Raw genomic sequence first — 20,433 nt, 5'->3', positions numbered from 1 at the left:
TATAGTAGAAGACATGCATATGTGACTGAAGGCCAAGGAGGTAATGATACAACTTTTGATATTAAATTTTGTAGGTTTGAACTCTGAGTAAAAATGAAACTATTCTTATCCCTCAAATTTTTTGGAAGTAATGAAATATTTCCTATCCTCAGGAAAATCAGAGCACCAGGAAAATTAATTTTAGTCATGTTTTTAAAAATAATTTGTTGACGTCACACAAATGATTTCATGTGAAGACACTTCTTTAAAATTTTTCTTATATTAAGACTTCCATATCTATAATTTTATTTCCTCTGAAACAATTTCAAACCTAAAGTATGTCATTTTATTCACCTATGAATCTTCACAGCTTACATTTTTGTTAATGTAAAGCATTACAAAATACTACCAAATTTAAATTATAATGCTGGATTCTAATAACTGGTTGGTTTTGTTCCACTCGCTCCTTCCTGTGAGCTGAATGTTTGTTCAGTAAGTTCCTGAGCTATAGGAACAACACATCTTGAGCTGATACTTGTTTTGAGATGGAGGGTTTGAAAGTATGCAGGGTACGTGTGTGTTACTGTGGTTGATGGTGTCTCCACTACTGTTCCCCTCTAGCTGGTGAAGGAAGGCAAGGCACAATTTGTGTATAAATCACACTGAGAATCACCTAGAGACATCTACCTGTGGCCTGAGAGGGAGAATGGGGCAGACTGACTACAATCTAGCAGTGCATGTCATTCCATCTGCATGGTAGCTGGTCCTGTGTTGAATCTCCTTTGTGGTGTACAGCCCTGTAACTATAAGTTGGTCAAATTCTTTCTTTGTCTCACATATGAATGGAGATATCATTTGTCTTTAATATATTTCCCATGAAATCAGGTGTGACCAGCACCCAGTAGGTATAAAAATTATAAGACAATGTCCTTAATGAACATTTTGTCATGAGAGAATTTATTTAGAGAGCTAGAGTTTTGAAGCCATTGCCTTCAACTTTGCAGGTTGTCATTCTAAATACAAATGACAATGGAGAAAGGAATCAAAAATTATACCTTTGCTCAAAAATATTTAGGAGGAAAAGTCACACCCAAGAGCCCTCTGAAATCAGAAAGTTATGAATGCAGCAGTGCACATTTGGTTTTACTGGTTAACAATTTGTTCTGATTTTAGAAGTAGAAAAAATGAAAAGAAAAAAATAATGAAAATAGCATCTAATTAATGTCTATTCAGCAGTAAGATTTTATTGGTACTTGAAAATACTGAATGCATGGTACCAACTTAATTCTTTGATGTTTTTGAAATCATATTCGATTTTCTTTTCAATGTTGTTTTCAAGTGTATTCATGCAACATGGATTGTAAGCAATTGTGTCGGTGCTTGTGAGGTGACTGGTGGCTGAGGAGCTGATAGTGAGCATCCATTAAGGTACCTTTTCAAAAGGTAAAAAGGATAAGCAGAATAATACTGCTGCCAGACAGGGAGTTGTGAGCTTGGGGACTCAAGCATCCTTGAAAGGTACAGCTGGCCTTTTTGAAGCACAGCTGGGCACTAAGAAATTGGACACTTCTTGAGTTTGCATGACAATCACAGTACTAAGAAAGTTTAACCTACATTTATCATCCAAAAAATTGGAAGCAGTCTGGGAAATTTGAATTGATCTCAATAAACAGAGCAGGTCTCTGAATAACCTGACCGAGCTGAAAATGTTCCTACTCACTGTTTGGATTGGATTGCCTTGAAATTCACCTCCCAGCCTAACTAATTCTATGATTTGATAATACAGAGGATAGCTTGCAGGTAGGCTTTTTGCTCTAGATTTGCATGTGGCAGTTTGAGTTGATTTTTTTTTTCTTGTGTATCACCTTAATCTGTGAAGCAGTGTAAACAGTCATGGAAAGAGCAGCATATGCATATGTTTAGTCCTGTATTAAATCTAGCCTCTTGAATGTAATATCATAAAATAAGATTCTGGTTACTCATGTAATGTCTTAGTGGCATGCTGCTAATTCTTAGTGGAAGTAACAAATTTCAAGTACCCATTCTACTCACAGGGTTCAGAGTGTTTCTCTTCAAATAGTATTAGTCAGCTGATTTTCTCAGGATGATTTATTTTCACAGAGGTCTTTCTGTCCCACCTGTACAAAGAGAATATGAATGAATGTTATAGGATATGTCCCACATGAGAATATCTAAAACTGTTGTCTTCACTGCCGTCCTGTCTGTCCTGACCTGTTTGCTTTCTTTTGTTGGTATCTAATTTTTTCCTGAAGTTTTGCCATATCTATAAACTATAAAATGCTGCATGGACTTCAGAAATTGTTGCAAATGATGGACTTGAGCATCAGACTTGTTAACAGAAAAGAGGAGGATCAACATCAGTAGAATGCTGCTCTAACTCTTCACTAACACATAGCTTATATTCTCTTTACTAGCAGCCCTTGGCTGCATAGTCTCAGTTTCTCCCCTGTGCTTGCTTCTAAGGGATCTCAGCATCTTGTCTTGTGAAGGCCATCCATCCACTGGGCTATACTTCGTGGAAGGTTGTTAGTATGGATATTTTTAGTGTCTGTGCAAAAGAGCAAATGAGAATATGTGATATTCTTACTGCAGAGTATGAGGTACCACATGCAATGGCTGGCTTCATCATCCATTCTGTTCAGCAGATGTGTTATTTCTCATATTATGATTCAGACGATGTGTTATCTCTCCCCTGCAGTATGGGATAAAGAAGAAGGAAGAAAAGGAAGCAGAGGCCCAGGCTGCACTGGAAGCTAATGCTGAAGGGAGTCTGACACGCCCAAAGAAGGCGATCCCTCCTGGCTGTGGGGATGAGGAGGAAGAAGAAGAAGAGAGCATCCTAGACACAGTCATCAAATACTTACCAGGGCCCCTGCAGGACATGTTCAAGAAGTAATAGCTGCAGACTGTTAGATGGGCATGAACAGTACTGCAAAGGATTTCTCTTTTGCCCAATGGGGATTTACAATCTTGCCATTCATCCCGCAGTCCTCCCCAGCTCTGCCCTCTACTGCTCACTAGGAGTCTCTTTGCTTCCCATTCCCTTCCAACTGCCTCTTCCCCTTTCCGCCACCCCAAGACTCATCCATTCCTTAATTTTGTACATAGTCATATCCAGTAGATGCCTCTGAATGGATGTAAAGGTTAAAAAGCTGCAGACTACACAACTTTTATTATAAGCCATAGTACTATGTATGTTAAATAAGGCAACTGCACATCAAGCATAGAAAAGGAATAATCTCATTTCCATCCAATGCAAGAAGGAATCTTCACTAAGTATGAACAGTGGCCTCTTTATTTTTTTTAATTATCTTATTTTTATTATTGATAATAATTAGTCATTATTATCATGTTCCTATTGATTGGGTCACAGTAGCCATTTTTTGTTGAGCACATCTGCTCTTGGAAGGGATATCTCAGTTCTCCCATGGAAGCAGACTTTTCTATTTTAATTCCATCTGTGACATAAATAAAAGATTGTTTGGAAAGTAAATAATGCATGACTTACACAGCTGACATCACTCAGAATTGTGGAAGGAGTCATCTGCCCTTAGATGCTGTAGAAGTTAAATGCCTCAGAATCTAAGCAAGAGTCATGTTACTTTGGGAATTAGCCATACATTTACCTTGAATGAGCAAATTGGTCAGGCACTTGCCATACAGAGATTTGAAACCATAGAATAGTGCACAGTGCTCTGGTAGAGGACCTCCTCAACCCCTCTGAAGCCAGTGACAAGTGTATTTGCTGCTCTCTTTAACCAATCTTCCTCTTTCTGCCATATTCAACCATCCTATTTCCAGCAGTGCTTGCAGGTTGGACATTTGGGTTCCAGTACATTGTTGTGGCTGTGTTCTGCTCGTCCTTTCCTGCAGTGTATGGGAATGTGTGGTGGTCTGAATGTTAATCATGGCAGATCCATAAATATCCATTATGTTTATTGTGCTAAATTACTGCATTGCCTTGGGGAGGTCACTTATTTTCTGCACCACTGAGATTCTGCACCTGTAAAATGTAGGTTTCAGTATCTACCTACTATAAAGGCATAAAGTGAGGATGCTTCTTAGTGCTGTGCAGGAGCTAATTAATATTACAGAAGTGTGTGGTATCCCTTGATGCTAGCAGGGTGGAAGATTTTTTTCTCACCATTATCTTTGTGGCCTTTTGCAGACACAGGTACAGAGGTCTCCTCAATAAAACACTGTAGGTATCACATAATTGCATAAGAAAATCCAAATTCTATGGGAGATGTTGACTTGCTAATACTTACATAGATTCAATAAACAGATAGACCTATTTTGAACACAGGTTCTCATGATCAGGTATCTGTCTTGCCATCTGAGGAGCTAATCCTGAAATTTTGCATCTAGCTAGGTCTCCGTAGTCAATGCTGTAGACATGCCATCTTAGCTCTGTGCCTTCCAGCAGCATCTGTTGTAATAGGAAAAGAGTATTTTGAAAGAGAGTAAATATAGTATGCCCTCATCGCACAATTTTTATTCAGGTGTTACAGTCCTCACTTCTTCTCAAATAACTTCAAACATAACTTTTTTTTTTAATCCAAGGCAGAGTTTGAAGAGGTTTGACTGATATACAAGTCAGAACAAGTTGATAAAGATGCAACTTGTTTCAGGCTGGATCTATGAAAAAGATTGTTCAAGTACAAAAGTTTGTTCAAGTACAAGCTGCCAAGGGCTATCCAGAAGGCAAGTTTTACTCATTTGGATAATGTCAGTGAGACTTCTTTCTGCCTAACTTTCATTTAAAGCAAGATGACTGCTTCCCTTCTGAGACTTTCAATAAACCCAGAATACTCTATGAATCAGTGCTTGGGTACAGCATGGTAGTGTTGAACAATTTACCATTTTCTAGGAAAAGTATCTTACTCACCCTATGCAAATTCAGCAACTAGTAATTTGAGGTTGTTTAAGTAAATCTCACAAAATTGGAAACTCTTTTTCTGTCACAGGGGCAGCAGCTTATTTTGATGCTCTGCTACAGAGTATCCAACATCTCCGAAAGGTAAAAGGCAGAGCCTGGCTCTTCTTTTCAGCCACTCATTGGTCACTATCTCCTATCCTAGATCACTGACATACAAACATCAATACTTTTGAAATGCCTTGATTAATCTCTGTGGCACGCATCCTCTAATATATAAGTAAAACCAGCAGAAATGTGCCTGTGCTAAAATGAACACGTCCATTCATATATTCCCCTGGCCTTGTGTTGGAGAACTCTGCAAACAAACAAATCAGAAGATAAGATTATTCCACTTTTCTCTACCACTTGCTTGCTGACCTTTCCCTAGCCCCCGTTACTGATTCCCTTCCTCATCCAATCAAAGACTGTTCCTGATATAAGATCAGAATTTTCTGCCTAGCATTCTCCTTGCAGAATGTTAGTGCTGATTTTTTTCACAGTCTCTCTGACAGCTTGATGTGCGTGTTTGTGCACACATCTGTGGAAGGTGAGGAAATTGGAGAAGACGGGGAGAAGAGAGAGAGAAAGGAAGACTGTTTGGTAGCATTTTAGATAATTGTGCCTCAGCAGCTTGCTGGCATTGAATGACCGGTCTAAGTCAGGATCTTGTGTAGACTGTACTAAAATTTCTTAAGCAGGTAGTGCTATCCCTGGGCTCAGAACACTAAAAATACTGCCCTTGTGAGCTGAGCTCCTGAGCTTGTGAACATCTGGATTGAACCCCTGAAGAGGGCCATAGGACCACTATACTGAGTCTGGTAGGCCTCATCCCAGGTTCACAAAACAGGGAAGAAAGGGAAGGTGGTTTATTAAATAGTGTTCACTGAGTCTTCTTCATTGTGGGGGCTTCCCAGCTCAGCCATTTCATCACTTCTGTATCTCAACTAGCCACACCTGCACCAGCCCTTCCTCCACTGACAGCAAAGAGTTCATCCAGGTGTGTGCTGGTAGTTCCTATTTTCCTTTTCTTGCCATAAGAAACATGACAGAAGATCTACCACAGGTACTGGATAGGTTTTGCTTGGTTTTGCCTCACATAACTCTGGCACGTTGCATGAGAGTAGATCTCTCCTCAAGTCATTCCATGGTCCTAAGTGCCTAAGCCATGCTGAACAGACTCAAGAGCAAGGCACTCTCCCTTCTCTTCTGCCCGTCTATTTCCCTTCCCACTCAGAACTGGTAACAAGGGACACAGACACCTTTGCCTCATGTGTGGAAGTCAGAAGCATTGTCTCACACATTTTTCCCCTTGGCATTCAAGCAGGTGATGAAGCACTTAAACAAGAGACCAAAGAGAAGCATGGTTTATTGTTTGGATTCTGACTATCTTTTTGTCTTTCATGACATTGTTTTATTTGCATCACTGGTCTGTTCAATCTCAGGTAAATGAGGTATTTTAGTTTTATAACTAGTTTTTTTTACACAGAAAGGTTGTTGGCTAGACACTGCAGTCATTTTCCCTCACAACTCCAAGACCTTACAGGTTAGTAAAAAAATAGTCAAAGGGCCTTCTCATTTGGAGGTTAAATGATTTAGTTTGCCATTGACCTTGTGAACTCACATTTATATGTAGAGAAAGCCATATGAAATCAGTCTGCAATATTACTTATCAATGCTACTCTTGTATTTAAAATGAATAAAACAAAATATAAGATCAAGTGCTTAACCACTTTAGAGTTCCTCTGTCTATGTTTCAAGTATCATACATTGGCTTAGATCCCTCCCAGCCTCTCTCCTTCATCAAGAAAGACCATACCAGTGCTGCTGAATACATCTTTCTGCCAAGCTTTTTGTGCTAGAACAAGCATTGTTAGAAATTAGCTGTTGTGATCTAAATGTAACGTCTTCTGTACCTGAAAATTGTCTGTATTTGTTCTGAATATATGTTATCAAGATAACTGTTTCTTCATGCACTGAATTAGTAAAATGTTTCAGTACTGTCATTGAAAAATTGCCTGCTTCTCTCTTTCATACACACAGAACATAATTTAACTTAGTCATGCATTTTCTAGTAGAAATGCTCCTCAGCTTTCTTTCAGATGCATGCAGTACTTAAGTATGATTTAAAGTAGAAACATTGTGAATGTGATTTCAATTTGTTATTTTCCTGGTATTTTTTCCTGCATGATGTGGGTAAATGGTATGATGTTATTTTAAAATGGAATCACAGCCAATAAAAAAACCCAGTGATTTCATAAATTGTTTGCAATGCTTTCCTGTGAAATTCCTATCAGGCTACATTTGGAAATTGAAGCGTGGTTTTGAATGGCAAGTTCCACACAGCTAAGCCTCATTTTACTTGCTCAGGCACAAACCATTAGCTGTGATATTCAGCATGAAAGTGTTGCATCACGTTAGAAAAAGATATTGCCATACATCTCATAGGAAAACCCAATACTCTTTACCTACCCTTCCCTAGGACCATTGTTTGGTCATTCAGTTTTTTGGGGTGTTGTACTAACAGATGCAGCCAAAGGACTGTCACGGAGAATCAGCCCATATTATTTACATGCCAGAACACCCATTCAGAATTTGAGCCCAACACTGCTAAAACTAACACATGCTAATGCTGCTGCAGACTGTGAGTTCAAGGGCAGGCTCCCTATGTATTTCATGCTCTAGGTGACGTCTGTGTTTGAGGAAGATAACAGGGCAAGAAAATACTTTTCACTGGTTTCCCCAGGGAACAGACAGCTTAAGGGAACCAGAACTATCGTATCAGACAAGTACATGGGACAAGATCCAGATACTGAAGAATGAAAGCAGTAGATTTTGATAGGCTTCATTTTGCAATGGAGGTAAATTATTCTTTTTAAACAGTTTCTGCTTTCTTATAAAAAAAAAAAAAAAAAAAAAAAAGAAAAAAAAAAAAAAGATAAATTCCAGTGGTTAGACTGGTGCAATCTACCTTTTCCCATTTTAAAAATACATTTTGTCAGGTAAAATCCTCTCCAGTGGAAAACAAAAAAAAAAAAGAAATCCGCAGGCACATTATGAGGACCTCTGGAGTTAAAAATTACTCCAGTTATGAAGATGCCTTAGTGATTTATTTCTCAGACACTGATCCTGGGATGAAATGATTAGCCCTATTGCAAGCTCCCTCTTTTCATTGACAACAGTTGTGGCATGGACTACATACTTGGGGCAAATATTTAACTTCCAAATGAAAGTCTGGGTGGAAAGATACCCATCATGGTCCTGATTAAGTCCATTTTAATGTCTTAATTTCATTTTCTTCCTGAAGTGCCATGGATGATCTGGAGTCCATAAAGATCTCTCTGAAAATGTGATTTAAATGAAGGCTACTGAACAATGCTGGCATGATGCTGTTCTGCATATTGGCATACCAGGTGGATTATGGCAACCATAAACATCCCGAGTTAAAAAATCCCAACTGAGATTTTTATTTATTCTGTAACTGACCCTTCCCTTTTCAATAAAAAAATCAAAAACTCACCACCACCACAATCAAAAAACCCACCAAAAACCCTACATCAAGAATGTAACTGCATTGGGGGATTCCTTGTTGAAGATAATTCTGCCACAGACTGTCACTTGTGATTTTACAGATAGTTTGAGATAGGTAGTAAAAGTATATCTGAAAAAGACAAATGGCTGTAACATGTGATGTCAAACACTCATGCTTTCCTGAGCGCTTGGTATTGAGAAGCTGAATTCTGCTAGTGCTGTGAGATGGAAACAATTTTTTCATTTGAGATTTGCTTTTCTCAGAAAATCTATTTTTCATGAGAAGGTCAGATATAACATTATATTTGGAAACCTCGAGCTGTGGCAGCTGAGCATATTTTGAATTAGAAAAGGACATATTTAAACCTGTGTGGTGAGCATTTCAGCTGGGCTATGAGATGTTTAGACCATCACAAACAGTTGTCTGACTGAAAGTATAATTCATTTCTATTAAATTTTTAATTAAAAAAATCTTTAAATTTACAGATAATAGAAAATATCTTTCCAATTTGTCAGCTGCTGGTCAAAAAAGTCAAACCCAAGAAAGGTCAGTCTGCACAAAAAGGGAGAATGTGTACTGAAATGTAATTAAGGTATTCATACTTCATATTTTGTTTCAATTTTCACTTTACTTTTGCTGAAAATAGCCAAAGTATGTGTATGATCATTTCTAATTTGTTTATGTGTGTCATCAACCTGCAGCCAGTGTATGGCTGATATGGGACTATGAGTTTCATAGCTGGATAAGTTGTGAATTTTCTGCATATACAAACCCAATATCTAGCAGCTTGCTTTAAATTATTGAAATTGAGACACATTTTCAGGTTTCCATATCTTATCAAGATGAGCAGACACTCATCAGACACTCACCCCTCAGCCACAAAGAAACCTCTTTTTTGTGAAGACTAAGTATGACAAATCATAGCATCATGGAAGGAAAAGACTCTTAAGATCGTCAATGTAGCTCCACCACTATGCTTACCATTAAACCATGTCCTCGAGGGCCATATTCAGGTGTTTTTAGAATACTTCCAGGAATGGTGACTCCACCCACTATTTCCCTGTTCCAATCTGTTTCAATGTTCTACAATTCTTCCAGGGGAAAAAGAAATTAAAAAGAATATCCTAATGTCTAGTCTAGACCTTCCTTGGGGCAATTAGAGACTATTTCCTCTCACCCTGTCACTTGCTACCTGGGGAAGAGACCTACCCCTACCTGGGTACATCCTCCTTTCAGGCAGCTGTAGAGGGTTATAAGGTCTCCTCTGAGTCTCCTTTTCTCCAGGCTGAACAACTCCAGCTCCCTCAGCCACTCCTTACAGGACTTGTGCTCCAGGACATGCTCATCCAGGTATCAATGAAGACGACCAGCCCCAAAACTGAACCCTGAGGAACCGCACTTGCGAGTGGTCCCCAGCTGGATGTAATTCCATTCACCACCACACTGGGACTGGCCATCCTAACAGTTTTTTACCAATTAAACAGTGCACTGTGGAAACACCATGTCATCTGGAGAGTGCTGTGGGAATCTCAGACTAAATCTGAACATTTTAAAGTGAATGCACTTAGAAATAAATAGATTAATAGAGATTGATTCTCTGAAAAAATATCTTGCTACTGAAACACATCTGGGACACTTGGGGACAAAACCCATTATTATCTCTTTGAAAGTAATATTTGAAGAAATTCCAACACATGTATTGCCAACTGACAATCAAGTTACAGATTGAAAGCCCTTCTTATTTCTATGATTTAAAAAAAACTTGGTTTCACAGTGCTAAATGGAAATGAGATGCAAGGTGCTTGGAGATTTTTCACATTTTGTTATAGTATAGTGTTAGGAAACTCCTAATGATCTCATATTTTTACCTAAAAAATAAAATCATTCCTCTTCTGGTGGTATTACAGCTTTTTTTAGTGTGGACATAAGCCAGACTAGCTTAATAGGCTCTGACAACGAGAGGAGAAAAAAAATGCCCACAGCACATTTAAAATAATGGACAAGCAGATGGTAATTGCTCATGGGTTTGGGATTTTTTTTTTTTTTTTTTGGTTAACTCAACAGAGCTCTGCACTACATTTGGAGGAGAAAAAATGAGAGTAGAATATTTTAGTGAAAATTTCCTAGGCAGACTATACAATTTCTCTTATTTACTGTGATTATGAAAGATAGCTAAGCATGAACACTGAAGTCATGCACAAAAGCAGGTTGTGGAGATCCACCCTTGTGCAAAGCAAAAGGAGAGAACACTGCTCATTGTCAGTTCACTTGCCTGAGTAGGGGAAGCTAGAGTAACAGAGCTAATAATTTTCACTCGCTGATGAAGTGAGAGTAATGATACTGAACCATCTTTGAGCTGTTCCAGTAAGACAGATTGTCCTTTACATAAGCAGCCTTCTCTGAGGACTCTTGAAACAGATGTCAAAAACATCAAAGGAATCTACGTCAGAAAGACTCCTGGGAACGAAGAGATGAAACATATTAAAAAGATATCACTTACTAAATGTTGCTGCAGGTTATAACACCAAGAATATTAATTAGAGCAACTTGGCTGATAGTCAGATATTTAAATACATATATTTTTAGATGGAAATTTATTTACCTGCTTTAAATTCTACTCCATACTTAAGTAGCAGAACACATGGAGTGCTCCCTTAGTGAAGATTAGCCAACAGGACAGACATAGTCAGTTCAACACAATTAAATGCTCATGGATGGTAAATCTTACCTGTTGGTGACTTTTTTCCCCTCTGCATGAGCTGATCTAAGCCTCTTTAAAGGTGACCAGAGAATGACCATCTTTCACTTAGAACTTTTTTATTTCTCAGGGACTGCAAGTGTTTTCCACTCAAAAAAAAAGTCTTTATTTCCTCATTTCCTCTTTTGAATGCTGAGAGAAGACAGTCCTGCATCACTGAAGGAATTCAGCAGATGTTGGTGGTGGTTAAATGGTTGTTAAAGTAAGTCTCAGCAGAAGTAGAATGTCAAGGACCTCTACCTGAGTTCTTCTTCCAAGTCAGGGCCAAGGATCTTCCAGGAAGAGCAAGAAGACAAAATTCTTGGCTTTTAAAAATTTTGTTTTTTTAGTCAAAGCAGATAAATAATAAAACTCTAAAGGCTTTACATATTAGAAAATAACATAAGAGATAATAAAGAGCAAAACTTTTGCCAAGACCCCTTCCTGCCTCCTTCCCATTAGTAGCTCTGAGTGAGGGTCCAAGAGAGGCTGTAGTCAACATGGAAAACAATGCTTAGTACAGAACAAAAGCCAAGTTCATTGTGAGTGATGTTCCACAGTCCCGTGACTGGTCATGGTCACTGTCAGATAGGTAACAGGAAGCTTCCAGTGTAGAACAGTTCCCCGTGGAAGCAGCCTGGGCTGCACCCAAGGTTTCAGATATCAGGTACTAGCTGTAGATGGGATAGAGGCACAGCCCTGTCAGGAGCCCACTGCCCAGTGTATGTCCTGTGCCAGAGCATGATTGTCTGGTCAAGAGAGCAGAAATGTGTGTTGAGAGAGAGAGCATTACATTGAGAAAGTGGCTTACTGTGCTAAGTACACATCACATTTCTCCACTGATGACCATGAAAGACCTCTTAAGCCCCAGCTGCCCTAGCTTGTAAATTCCTGGCTTGCTTCTTTCCAGAGTACACATATTTTGTGACTAAATAAAAGCAAAAGGTGTGAGGAAGGGCACAAACACATAATGATGTGGCATGTTATGAAACAAGGAAAGGCTGCTGAGTAGGGCTGAGGGATCCTTGAAATGTTCTGGAAAGACAAGGCAAGGGTACATACCTCTCCTTTCTACAATTTATGAGTCTCTGCGCAGTGATTCTTGGCAGTACTCCTGTTTGCTGACAGTGAAGGACTTGCAGTTGCCAGGGGAAAGGTTTCATAAACCTGGGAAGTTTGGCTATGGAAATATTGGAAGAGCTTCATAGAGCTGCTGCATTGTCTGCTGATCTCTCATGTCAACTGATCTCTGCCAGAAAACATATTTGCCTTCCTTGCCTAGCAAAGAAAGCTGTTTCCTGCTCTGCCTCATGATTACAGGGAAACACATGGCCTTCTCCAAATCCCAAACCTATATGTCACATAACTGGCTTTCCAGACCTCTCTCTTTTTTTACCCGGAAAGAGAAAGGATGAGACATTTCCAGGTGAAAACATTTTTGGCCAGCTCTGCTCTTGCATTAAATGACTCACCTCTCCATTGCCATGTTTGCAGGATTCATGCCTTCTATGTCTGTCTGTTGACATGGAACTGGGACCTCTGCCCTCACTACCACCAGTTCACAAGATTAGTATCTTCTTTGCTCCCTTGTCACTTATGCCAGCTATGGCAGGCATGCTAGAAGGTTTTCCCAAGCAGAAAAGAAGCTGGTGAGAATTAAGTTTCAAGCAGTGGAGCAGGCTGTACAGCCTGGCCTTCAATGGCAGCTTGGCAAGCTGATGTCCACATTAGTTCTGGGAGACCACCCCAGAAACTGCACACTGTGCCAACAGATTGTCCAGCTGTCCCTGGGCACAGAAGGTCAGTGACAACACAGAGCATCTTCATACTTTGCTTTCTCCTTCTGTACTTTCCTTCTGTCTAATGTCATCCTGATTATTTGGTTATCAATATGTTCATGGAGAACCTGGGGCCTTCTCCCACTTCAGGGTATTAGTGGGCCAAAAAGGGAAATTTGAAACAGATCTCTTCGCTCAAATAGGACACCTCAGCTCTCACTGAGCTTCCTTGCTTCTGGGGTAAAAATGCCAGGACATTCCTTTTGCCTAGGAACCTAGGATTTGTTTATTGTGAGTGGTAGGCTTAAGAAACATATTTCTCTGCCAGACTTGCTCCATTTCTTTCCCAAGAGTGAGACCTTCACTCTGGTTTATGCAACATTTTTAAATGCAGTCACCCTGGAATGTTTAAATAAGAAAAATAACAGCCACATCTGCAAGCTCGTATTTGGAGGTACTGCACATCCACTTTTCCCCAGTGTGTTGCTGTTTGGCAGAGAATGTCTGGCTCTGGTCCACCTTAGGTCTCTGCTGGCATTTAACAGTGCTCTGGTTCATTAATTGGTGGAGACTTAAGCTTGCATCTTTCACAGACTGCCTTGCTATTGCCAATAGACTTTGTCAGTTGACGGTAAAGAAACTCTATTTATGTGTCTCCAAGGAAGACCTTCATGTTCTAGGGAGGGAAAAAAGAGCAACAACTCTCATTTTCAAGAGGATTAACTGTGGAGAGTTTTGTAGAGGATTGGTTAAGGGATAAAGGACATGATTCAGTTCAGCTAGTTAAGTGGGCCTAAGGCCTCAAGGTCATTGTGCCCTTGAGGGCAGCTGTTATATGATAACAAGATGCGTAACCAAGGTCTGCAGACAGAAAATCAAAAGGCAGTAACTACAGGCATGAGGAACATGCCACCATGGAAAGTACCGAGAGGCGGGACTGATCTTCATTGCACAAACCAATAAAGAGCTTAGCTTTTGCAATATGTATGAGCCTTATTATTATGGTTATAAATGTACTCGCATGCTTTGAATAAACGAGACTTGATGATCATCAGCGGATGTGCTTGTCTCCCATCACTTTTCCCACAAATGGTGACCCCGACGTGATACCAGGTGCGCCATGGTGGAGTGACGAGGGGTTCAAGTCCTGCCGCAGCAAGGACGGCGAAAAGTACTAGAACCAGGAGCACCGCGCCCCGGGTGACTGCATAGGTGAGCCTAACCGATACATGCTGCCGAGACCTTGGAAGGCTGCAACAGTGCTGACAAAATAGGTATGGAGAGGCAAGCAGCATATGATTTATTTACTACATTCTTACAGAAAAGACAGGTCAAGAGAATCGACCTGCAGAAGGAATTGCCAGGGTTGTTAGCATATGGGTATGATAAAGGGTTTTTTGTGAATCCCCATACAGTACACGAACTGTCTGAATGGCGAAAGTTTGGAGATAAGTTTTGGGAAGTGGTTTTAGAGGATGATAAGACAGCTAAAAAAATAGGGAAATTGTGAAAACCAGTACAGAATGAATTGTTACAGTGCCAGTTAGAAAAGAAAGCTGCTGAGCAAGCAACTGCCGCACAAAAAAAGAATAAAGCCTATAATGAGGAATGGTTACCTGATATTTCAATGCTGCCTACTTTATCTATGGTAATACTACCTCCATTACATCCCACTTCGGTGAGTACGGAGGCAAAGCCTGGCTGCGAGCCCACGGCTCCTCCAGCCCCCCTGATTGGAGACCGCAGATTTCCAATATCCGTTTGTCAGTGAGCCGATCCCTAGGGCAAAATCTGACCTAGCGGAAGCCCTGGCCAAAAAGCAGAAGGAAGCTTGGGCGGCTCTGGCAAAAGAAGAAATGGGCAGAGGAGATGGGCAAGATTTGCAGCTAGCAGCAGAATTAGCTTGTCCAGTACTTTATCAGCAAGCAGCAGGCAGAGGTCTAACAGCACAAATTATGCCATTAGATTAGAAGTTACTGTCGCAGCTGCAGGCTACAGTGAGCCAATTTAGAGTAACTAGTGAGCCAGTTAAGCAAATGCTAGATTATATCTAGAGTACAAACATACTGTTACCAGGAGATTACAAAAGAATTTCTAAGCTTATTTTTTCACCACATCAGCGGCTCTTATTCAGTGCACACTAGCAGGCAGAAGTTAATGAATCCGTAGCCATGCAGAGACAACCAAGAGATCTGCTACAAGAGGTTACTATAGAGGAATTAATGGGTATAGGGCTGTACTTTCGTACGGAGGCACAAGCTTTACTGAGACCTGATAAGTGTTGGGAAGCAATGAAGTTAGCTTGTCAGGCTATAGAGAAGGTGAAGGAACCAAGATGTTTGCCAGCATATATAGAGATGAAGGGAGAGATGAAACCTTTAGAGCATTTATTGACAAAGCAGCAGCAGCAGCAATAGTGAGAGCCGGAGTACCCGAGTATATGCGGGGTGCTTTATTGAAAGAGTGTGCTTTGCAAAATTGTAATGCATCTACAAAGAGTGTGCTTAACACGTTAGGAGCTAATTAGTCCATAAAAGAGGCATTGGAGAGAATAGCTACAATGCCAACGGGGCAACAAGCTTTTTTAGTTGAAGCTATCAAAAAACTTGGGCTGAGGCTACAAGAGCAGGCAAAGGCATCACAGACTCAAGTGTTAGCCGCCCTTGCGCCCCTCCAAGCATCAACAGCAGCAAGCCAGAGACTCCCCCAAAGTGGCCGAATAAAATGCTTCCGATGTAGAAGAATAGGTCACATCCGTCAAGAGTGTACCGCCACGGGCGTCTAGTGTCCAAAGTGCCAGTCTGATACTCACAGCTCAGGAGCCTGCCGTCGGCGTTTGGGAAATTCCCGTAGGAGCGCGAACAGCAACAGCCACGTCCAAACACAAATAGCTGCTGCAGTTCAACCAGCACCAGCAACCTTCAGCCAGCCATACGAGGGAACCTCGAGATAGACCTAGCAGCCACAATAGAAATTACTCTAATGACACCACGCCCTCAAAAAGTCCCAACAGGAATTAGGGGGCCCATCATTGTGCAAGGGCGAACAATGGGGGCCCTGCTGTTAGGGAGGTCATCAGCCTCAATGCTTAGACTATTTGTGTTACCTAGCGTGATTGATGCCGACTTTACTAGGGAAATTATGATCATAGTATACACCCCCTTTCCCCCCATTAAAATCAATAAGAGACAGAGAATCACTCAATTAGTTCCTTTAGAGCAAGTTACAAAGGACATATCCCCCTCAAAAGACCAAATCCGTAGGGAAAGTAGATTTAGGTCCACTGGAGGCCTTATTTTATTGACCTTAGACTTGAGTAATAGACCTAAAAGGAGAGTTATGATAGAGTACAAAGGTCAACAATGTGTGCTTATGGGCCTTCTCAATACCGGAGCAGACTCTAGTATTGTTGCTCCTCAATACTGGCCACATCAATGGCCTTTACAGCCGGCCACCACCTTAGTAACAGAAGTCGGAAGACTAACCCTCGCCAGTCGTTCCCCGTCATTGAGCATCACAATGGATAGAAAGACAGTGACGGCTACATTTTCTGTCGTTCAGTTACCACCTACAGTGCAGTGTCTGATTAGTCAGGACATTTTGGCACAATTAGGAGTTGTCTTGACCAATGAGTACCCTTTAAGATGATGGCCATTGCTTAGACTTTCCCAATTCCCATTACATGGAAGACCGATGAATCTGTATAGGTAAAGCAATAGCCTTTGAAAAGGGAAAGTCTGCAACATGCTCATAAGTTGGTTAAGGAGCAGTATAAACAAGGACATTTAAAATTGTCAACAAGTCCATAGAATACTCCCATATTTGTAGTAAAGAAAAAGTCAGGAAAATACCACTTATTACACGACCTGCGAAAAGTTAATAATCAAATGGAACCAATAGGTGCACTACAGCCTAGATTGCCCAATCCAGCAATGTTACCAAAGGGATGGCCATTGTTGATTGTTAACCTAAAAGATTGTTTCTTTACAATTGCATTACATGAGAGGGACACTAAGCAGTTTGCATTCACTTTACCGGCCTTAAATAGAGAAAGACCAGACCAGCGTTTCAAGTAGACTGTATTACTGCAAGGTATGCGCAATAGCCCCACTTTATGTCAACTTTATGTGAACTTTACATTACAACCCCTTAGGCGACAATGGCCACACACAATCATTTACCATTGCATAGATGATATTTTAGTTGCTCAGCCTACTCCATTCACAGACCAACAAGTTAATCATATACAAAATCTGCTAAAAGAATTTAATCTTGTTGTTGCTCCAGAAAAAATACAGCGAACCACCCCGTAGAAATATTTAAATTAGACCTTATCTGAGCACTTCGTGACCCCCCAGAAACTAACCCTCAAAACACAAATCGCCACTCTAAATGATGCTCAAAAGTTATTAGGTGACCTGCAATGGCTCAAGCCCGTAGTGGGAATACCAAACGAATTATTAGATGAGTTAAGACCGCTATTGAAAAGGACTGATCCAGCGTTACCAATAAAAATTACTCATCATGAACAGAATGCCCTTCAGAAAATTGTAGACTGTGTCGTTCAAAGTCGGGTACATCAGCAAGACCCTGACATCCCTATTAGTCTCACCATCTGGTATAGCATGACACATCTCTTAAGAGCCTTAACTCAAATCCAAAAGAAAACGGGGGAGGCTGACTTTGGGTGCCAGCTAAGTAGACAAAACCAGTCTTAGATGATTCGCAAGCCAGCTCGTCTAACAGACCAGGACCAGAGGAGAATTGAGGAAAAACTGGTACTCACGTTGAGTCCCCTTCTGCAAAAGATAAGGGGCCTCACTTCAGAGATCGATCAACATCTACCCCTAGAAGTGACTTTTCCAACACTCATCGCTGCCATTGAAACTTTACAGACTGTTCATGTACAGGGACCAAAAAATTGCGAGTGTCTCGGCTGTAGAAGTTATAATTGTAATGCTTGGGTTGCTTTTGCTTGTAGGGGTTGTAGTAAGACGTACTAGGAAGATCAGACGTTTTTAAAATGCCACTTTTAGTGCAGAGGCTGTGCTTTTAAATCACAAAGAGAAAGTTGGCAGAAAGACTTGCAGAGAGATACTGGATTAGGAACTGCTTTAGCTTTGCAGGTTTTTGAAGCGCCGGAACAAAAGATATTAGCCTATTATAGGTGGAAATTAGCTTTTATTTGTTGTAGGTTGTTAGGACAGGCAAAATCAAAAATTCTGTCAACAAGGTGCCAAAGTCAGGTGAGGGTACCGATAAGACAGTGTTTGGGAAGACCTATAGTAGGGAATCCAGATCAAGAGTTAGATTGAATTATTGAGGAGTTACAAAGACTAGAGTTAAATCAAGCAAAGAATGAAATCATGGCAAAAGTATTGATTTTAATTTTTGCTGCCTTTATGTTTAGCACTTGTAGTGAGATAACACGGTTTAACCAGCCTAGGGAGAATCTTTGGGTAACATTAGCAAATATGACTAATCAAAGCTCACTTTGCCTTAGTTTGGGGGGAGTAGCAAATCCATTTCGCACTTGTTTGACAGGTATTCCCGTCTGAGACCCAAAAGAGTTTTGCGGTCGGGTAAACAATGAAACGCTTTGTAGAAATTTTACAAAAGTGCAAGACCTTTCAAATACTGCTAGCTATACTGCCTATCAAAGTGATGGCTACCAGCAGCGCTTGTTGATATTATCCTTTAACACCACATTATATTCCCCGCCAGAAGAATTAGATCTTTTTAGGAGCGCTAATGCCAGCTTATCCAAAAACTCATCAAGAAGATGGTTCAGCTTTGTTCCTCAGAATCCAGAAAACTTTAATGCTCATAGAGCAGAGTAGGCCTCTCTGGACTCCTCTTTAGAGTCGAGCCTAATGATGAGCCAATTATATTCAAGCTGCAATGGTTCTAATATAACTCAACCCTTGAAATTACCAAAAAAGAGTGTTTTTGATTTGTGGGGACAGAGCTTAGAATAGTATACCGGTAAGGCCGCAGAGTGGACCATGCTACCTAAGGAAATTAGTGTTATTTCACCCAAATGTATCGTTATTAATGCAATAGAGTAACAACAGTAGGCGCCGAGCAAAGTGTAGTGTGCATGAGCTAGATTGCTCAAAAGTAAGAGAGCCTACATTTTAAAGTGAATTAAAGCAAGTAATAGTAACAACATTATTACCAGGAAGAGATGCTAGAAAAGCCATGGTTTTGGCTAAACAATTAGGATGCTAGGCTAAGGATGAACTTAACAAAACATCAGAAATACTGGACATGTTACCACAGATGTACAAAGTGTAAATCATGCGGTGCTTCAGAATAGAGCAGCCATTGATTATTTACTGCTAGCTCAAGGGCACAGATGTGAAGAGTTTGAGGGAATGTGTTGCATGAACCTTTCAGACCATTCAAAATCAATACATACTAAGATCAAGGAGTTACAGCAAGGGTTACATCACTTGAAGGAAGAAGATAGTTTAAGAATAGAAAAATAGCTTAAGAATTTAAGAATTAGTCCCTGGCTAAGAACCGTGATTATGTATGCAGTAGGAATTATAGCTGTTGTTTTGCTACTTTTGCTAATATTGCCGTGTTTATTCAGTTGTATTCAAAGGTTAGTTGAACAAGTAATTCAAAACATGTGGCAAACCAACTTGTTAGTTCAAAAAGAAAACGGGGGAAGTGTGGAGAGTTTTGTAGAGGATTGGTTAAGGGATAAAGGACATGATTCAGTTCAGCTAGTTAAGCGGGCCTAAGGCCTCAAGGTCATTGTGCCCTTGAGGGCAGCTGTTATACGATAACAAGATGCCTAACCAAGGTCTGCAGACAGAAAATCAAAAGGCAGTAACTACAGGCATGAGGAACATGCCACCATGGAAAGTACCGAGAGGCAGGACTGATCTTCATTGCACAAACCAATAAAGAGCTTAGCTTTTGCAATATGTATGAGCCTTATTATTATGGTTATAAATGTACTCGCATGCTTTGAATAAACGAGACTTGATGATCATCAGCAGATGTGCTTGTCTCCCGTTACTTTTCCCACAATTAACTATACTAAGCTCTTGGGATGGTATTAATGTGATGAAAAATGACAGATTAACAAGAAATTTACCCATATTAATAAGCCCAAAGACGGCTTGGCTGTGGGGAAATTAATTTTAATTGATTCATCAAACAATGCACATTCCTGCCATTTCCCAGTGCGATCAGAGATACTTATTAGACAAAACTCTCCAATACCTAAAACTTTAAATTGTCTTAACAAAAAAATGCACTGCATCCAAAGTCAGGTCTTTAGGTTCAAAGTGATTCTGAGTGGCACTGAGGTCACGTGAGCAGGCTTCATCTCAACATGACTATGTTACTCTGTCACCCTCTGCGATGAGACTTTATAGAGAAACACATTCCTGCAGGACCATGGGTGCCATGCATACCTTATTTGTGCCAAATAGAAGCTGTAATGTTCTGGCTA

At 40.3% G+C, this 20,433-nt stretch overlaps 1 protein-coding gene across 2 annotated transcripts in view; it reads left to right on the top strand.

Annotated features, from left to right (window-relative positions):
* The window catches only part of CPLX1 (complexin 1), a 210,610-nt gene extending 203,433 nt beyond the window's left edge, over positions 1-7,177 (top strand). For both annotated transcript variants that reach the window (XM_054003277.1, XM_054003278.1), the window contains one exon: positions 2,699-7,177. In XM_054003277.1, the coding sequence (XP_053859252.1) occupies positions 2,699-2,896 (198 nt within the window). In that variant the 3' untranslated portion in view covers positions 2,897-7,177. The remainder of the gene's footprint in view (positions 1-2,698) is intronic.
* Positions 7,178-20,433: the final 13,256 nt, after the last annotated feature.

This window comes from Vidua macroura, chromosome Z (genome assembly GCF_024509145.1).
Source record: "Vidua macroura isolate BioBank_ID:100142 chromosome Z, ASM2450914v1, whole genome shotgun sequence".
In the NCBI taxonomy this organism is placed as follows: domain Eukaryota; kingdom Metazoa; phylum Chordata; class Aves; order Passeriformes; family Viduidae; genus Vidua; species Vidua macroura.
The sequence above is the reverse complement of the archived record's forward strand: the minus strand, read 5'-3'. Positions and strand labels throughout refer to the sequence as shown.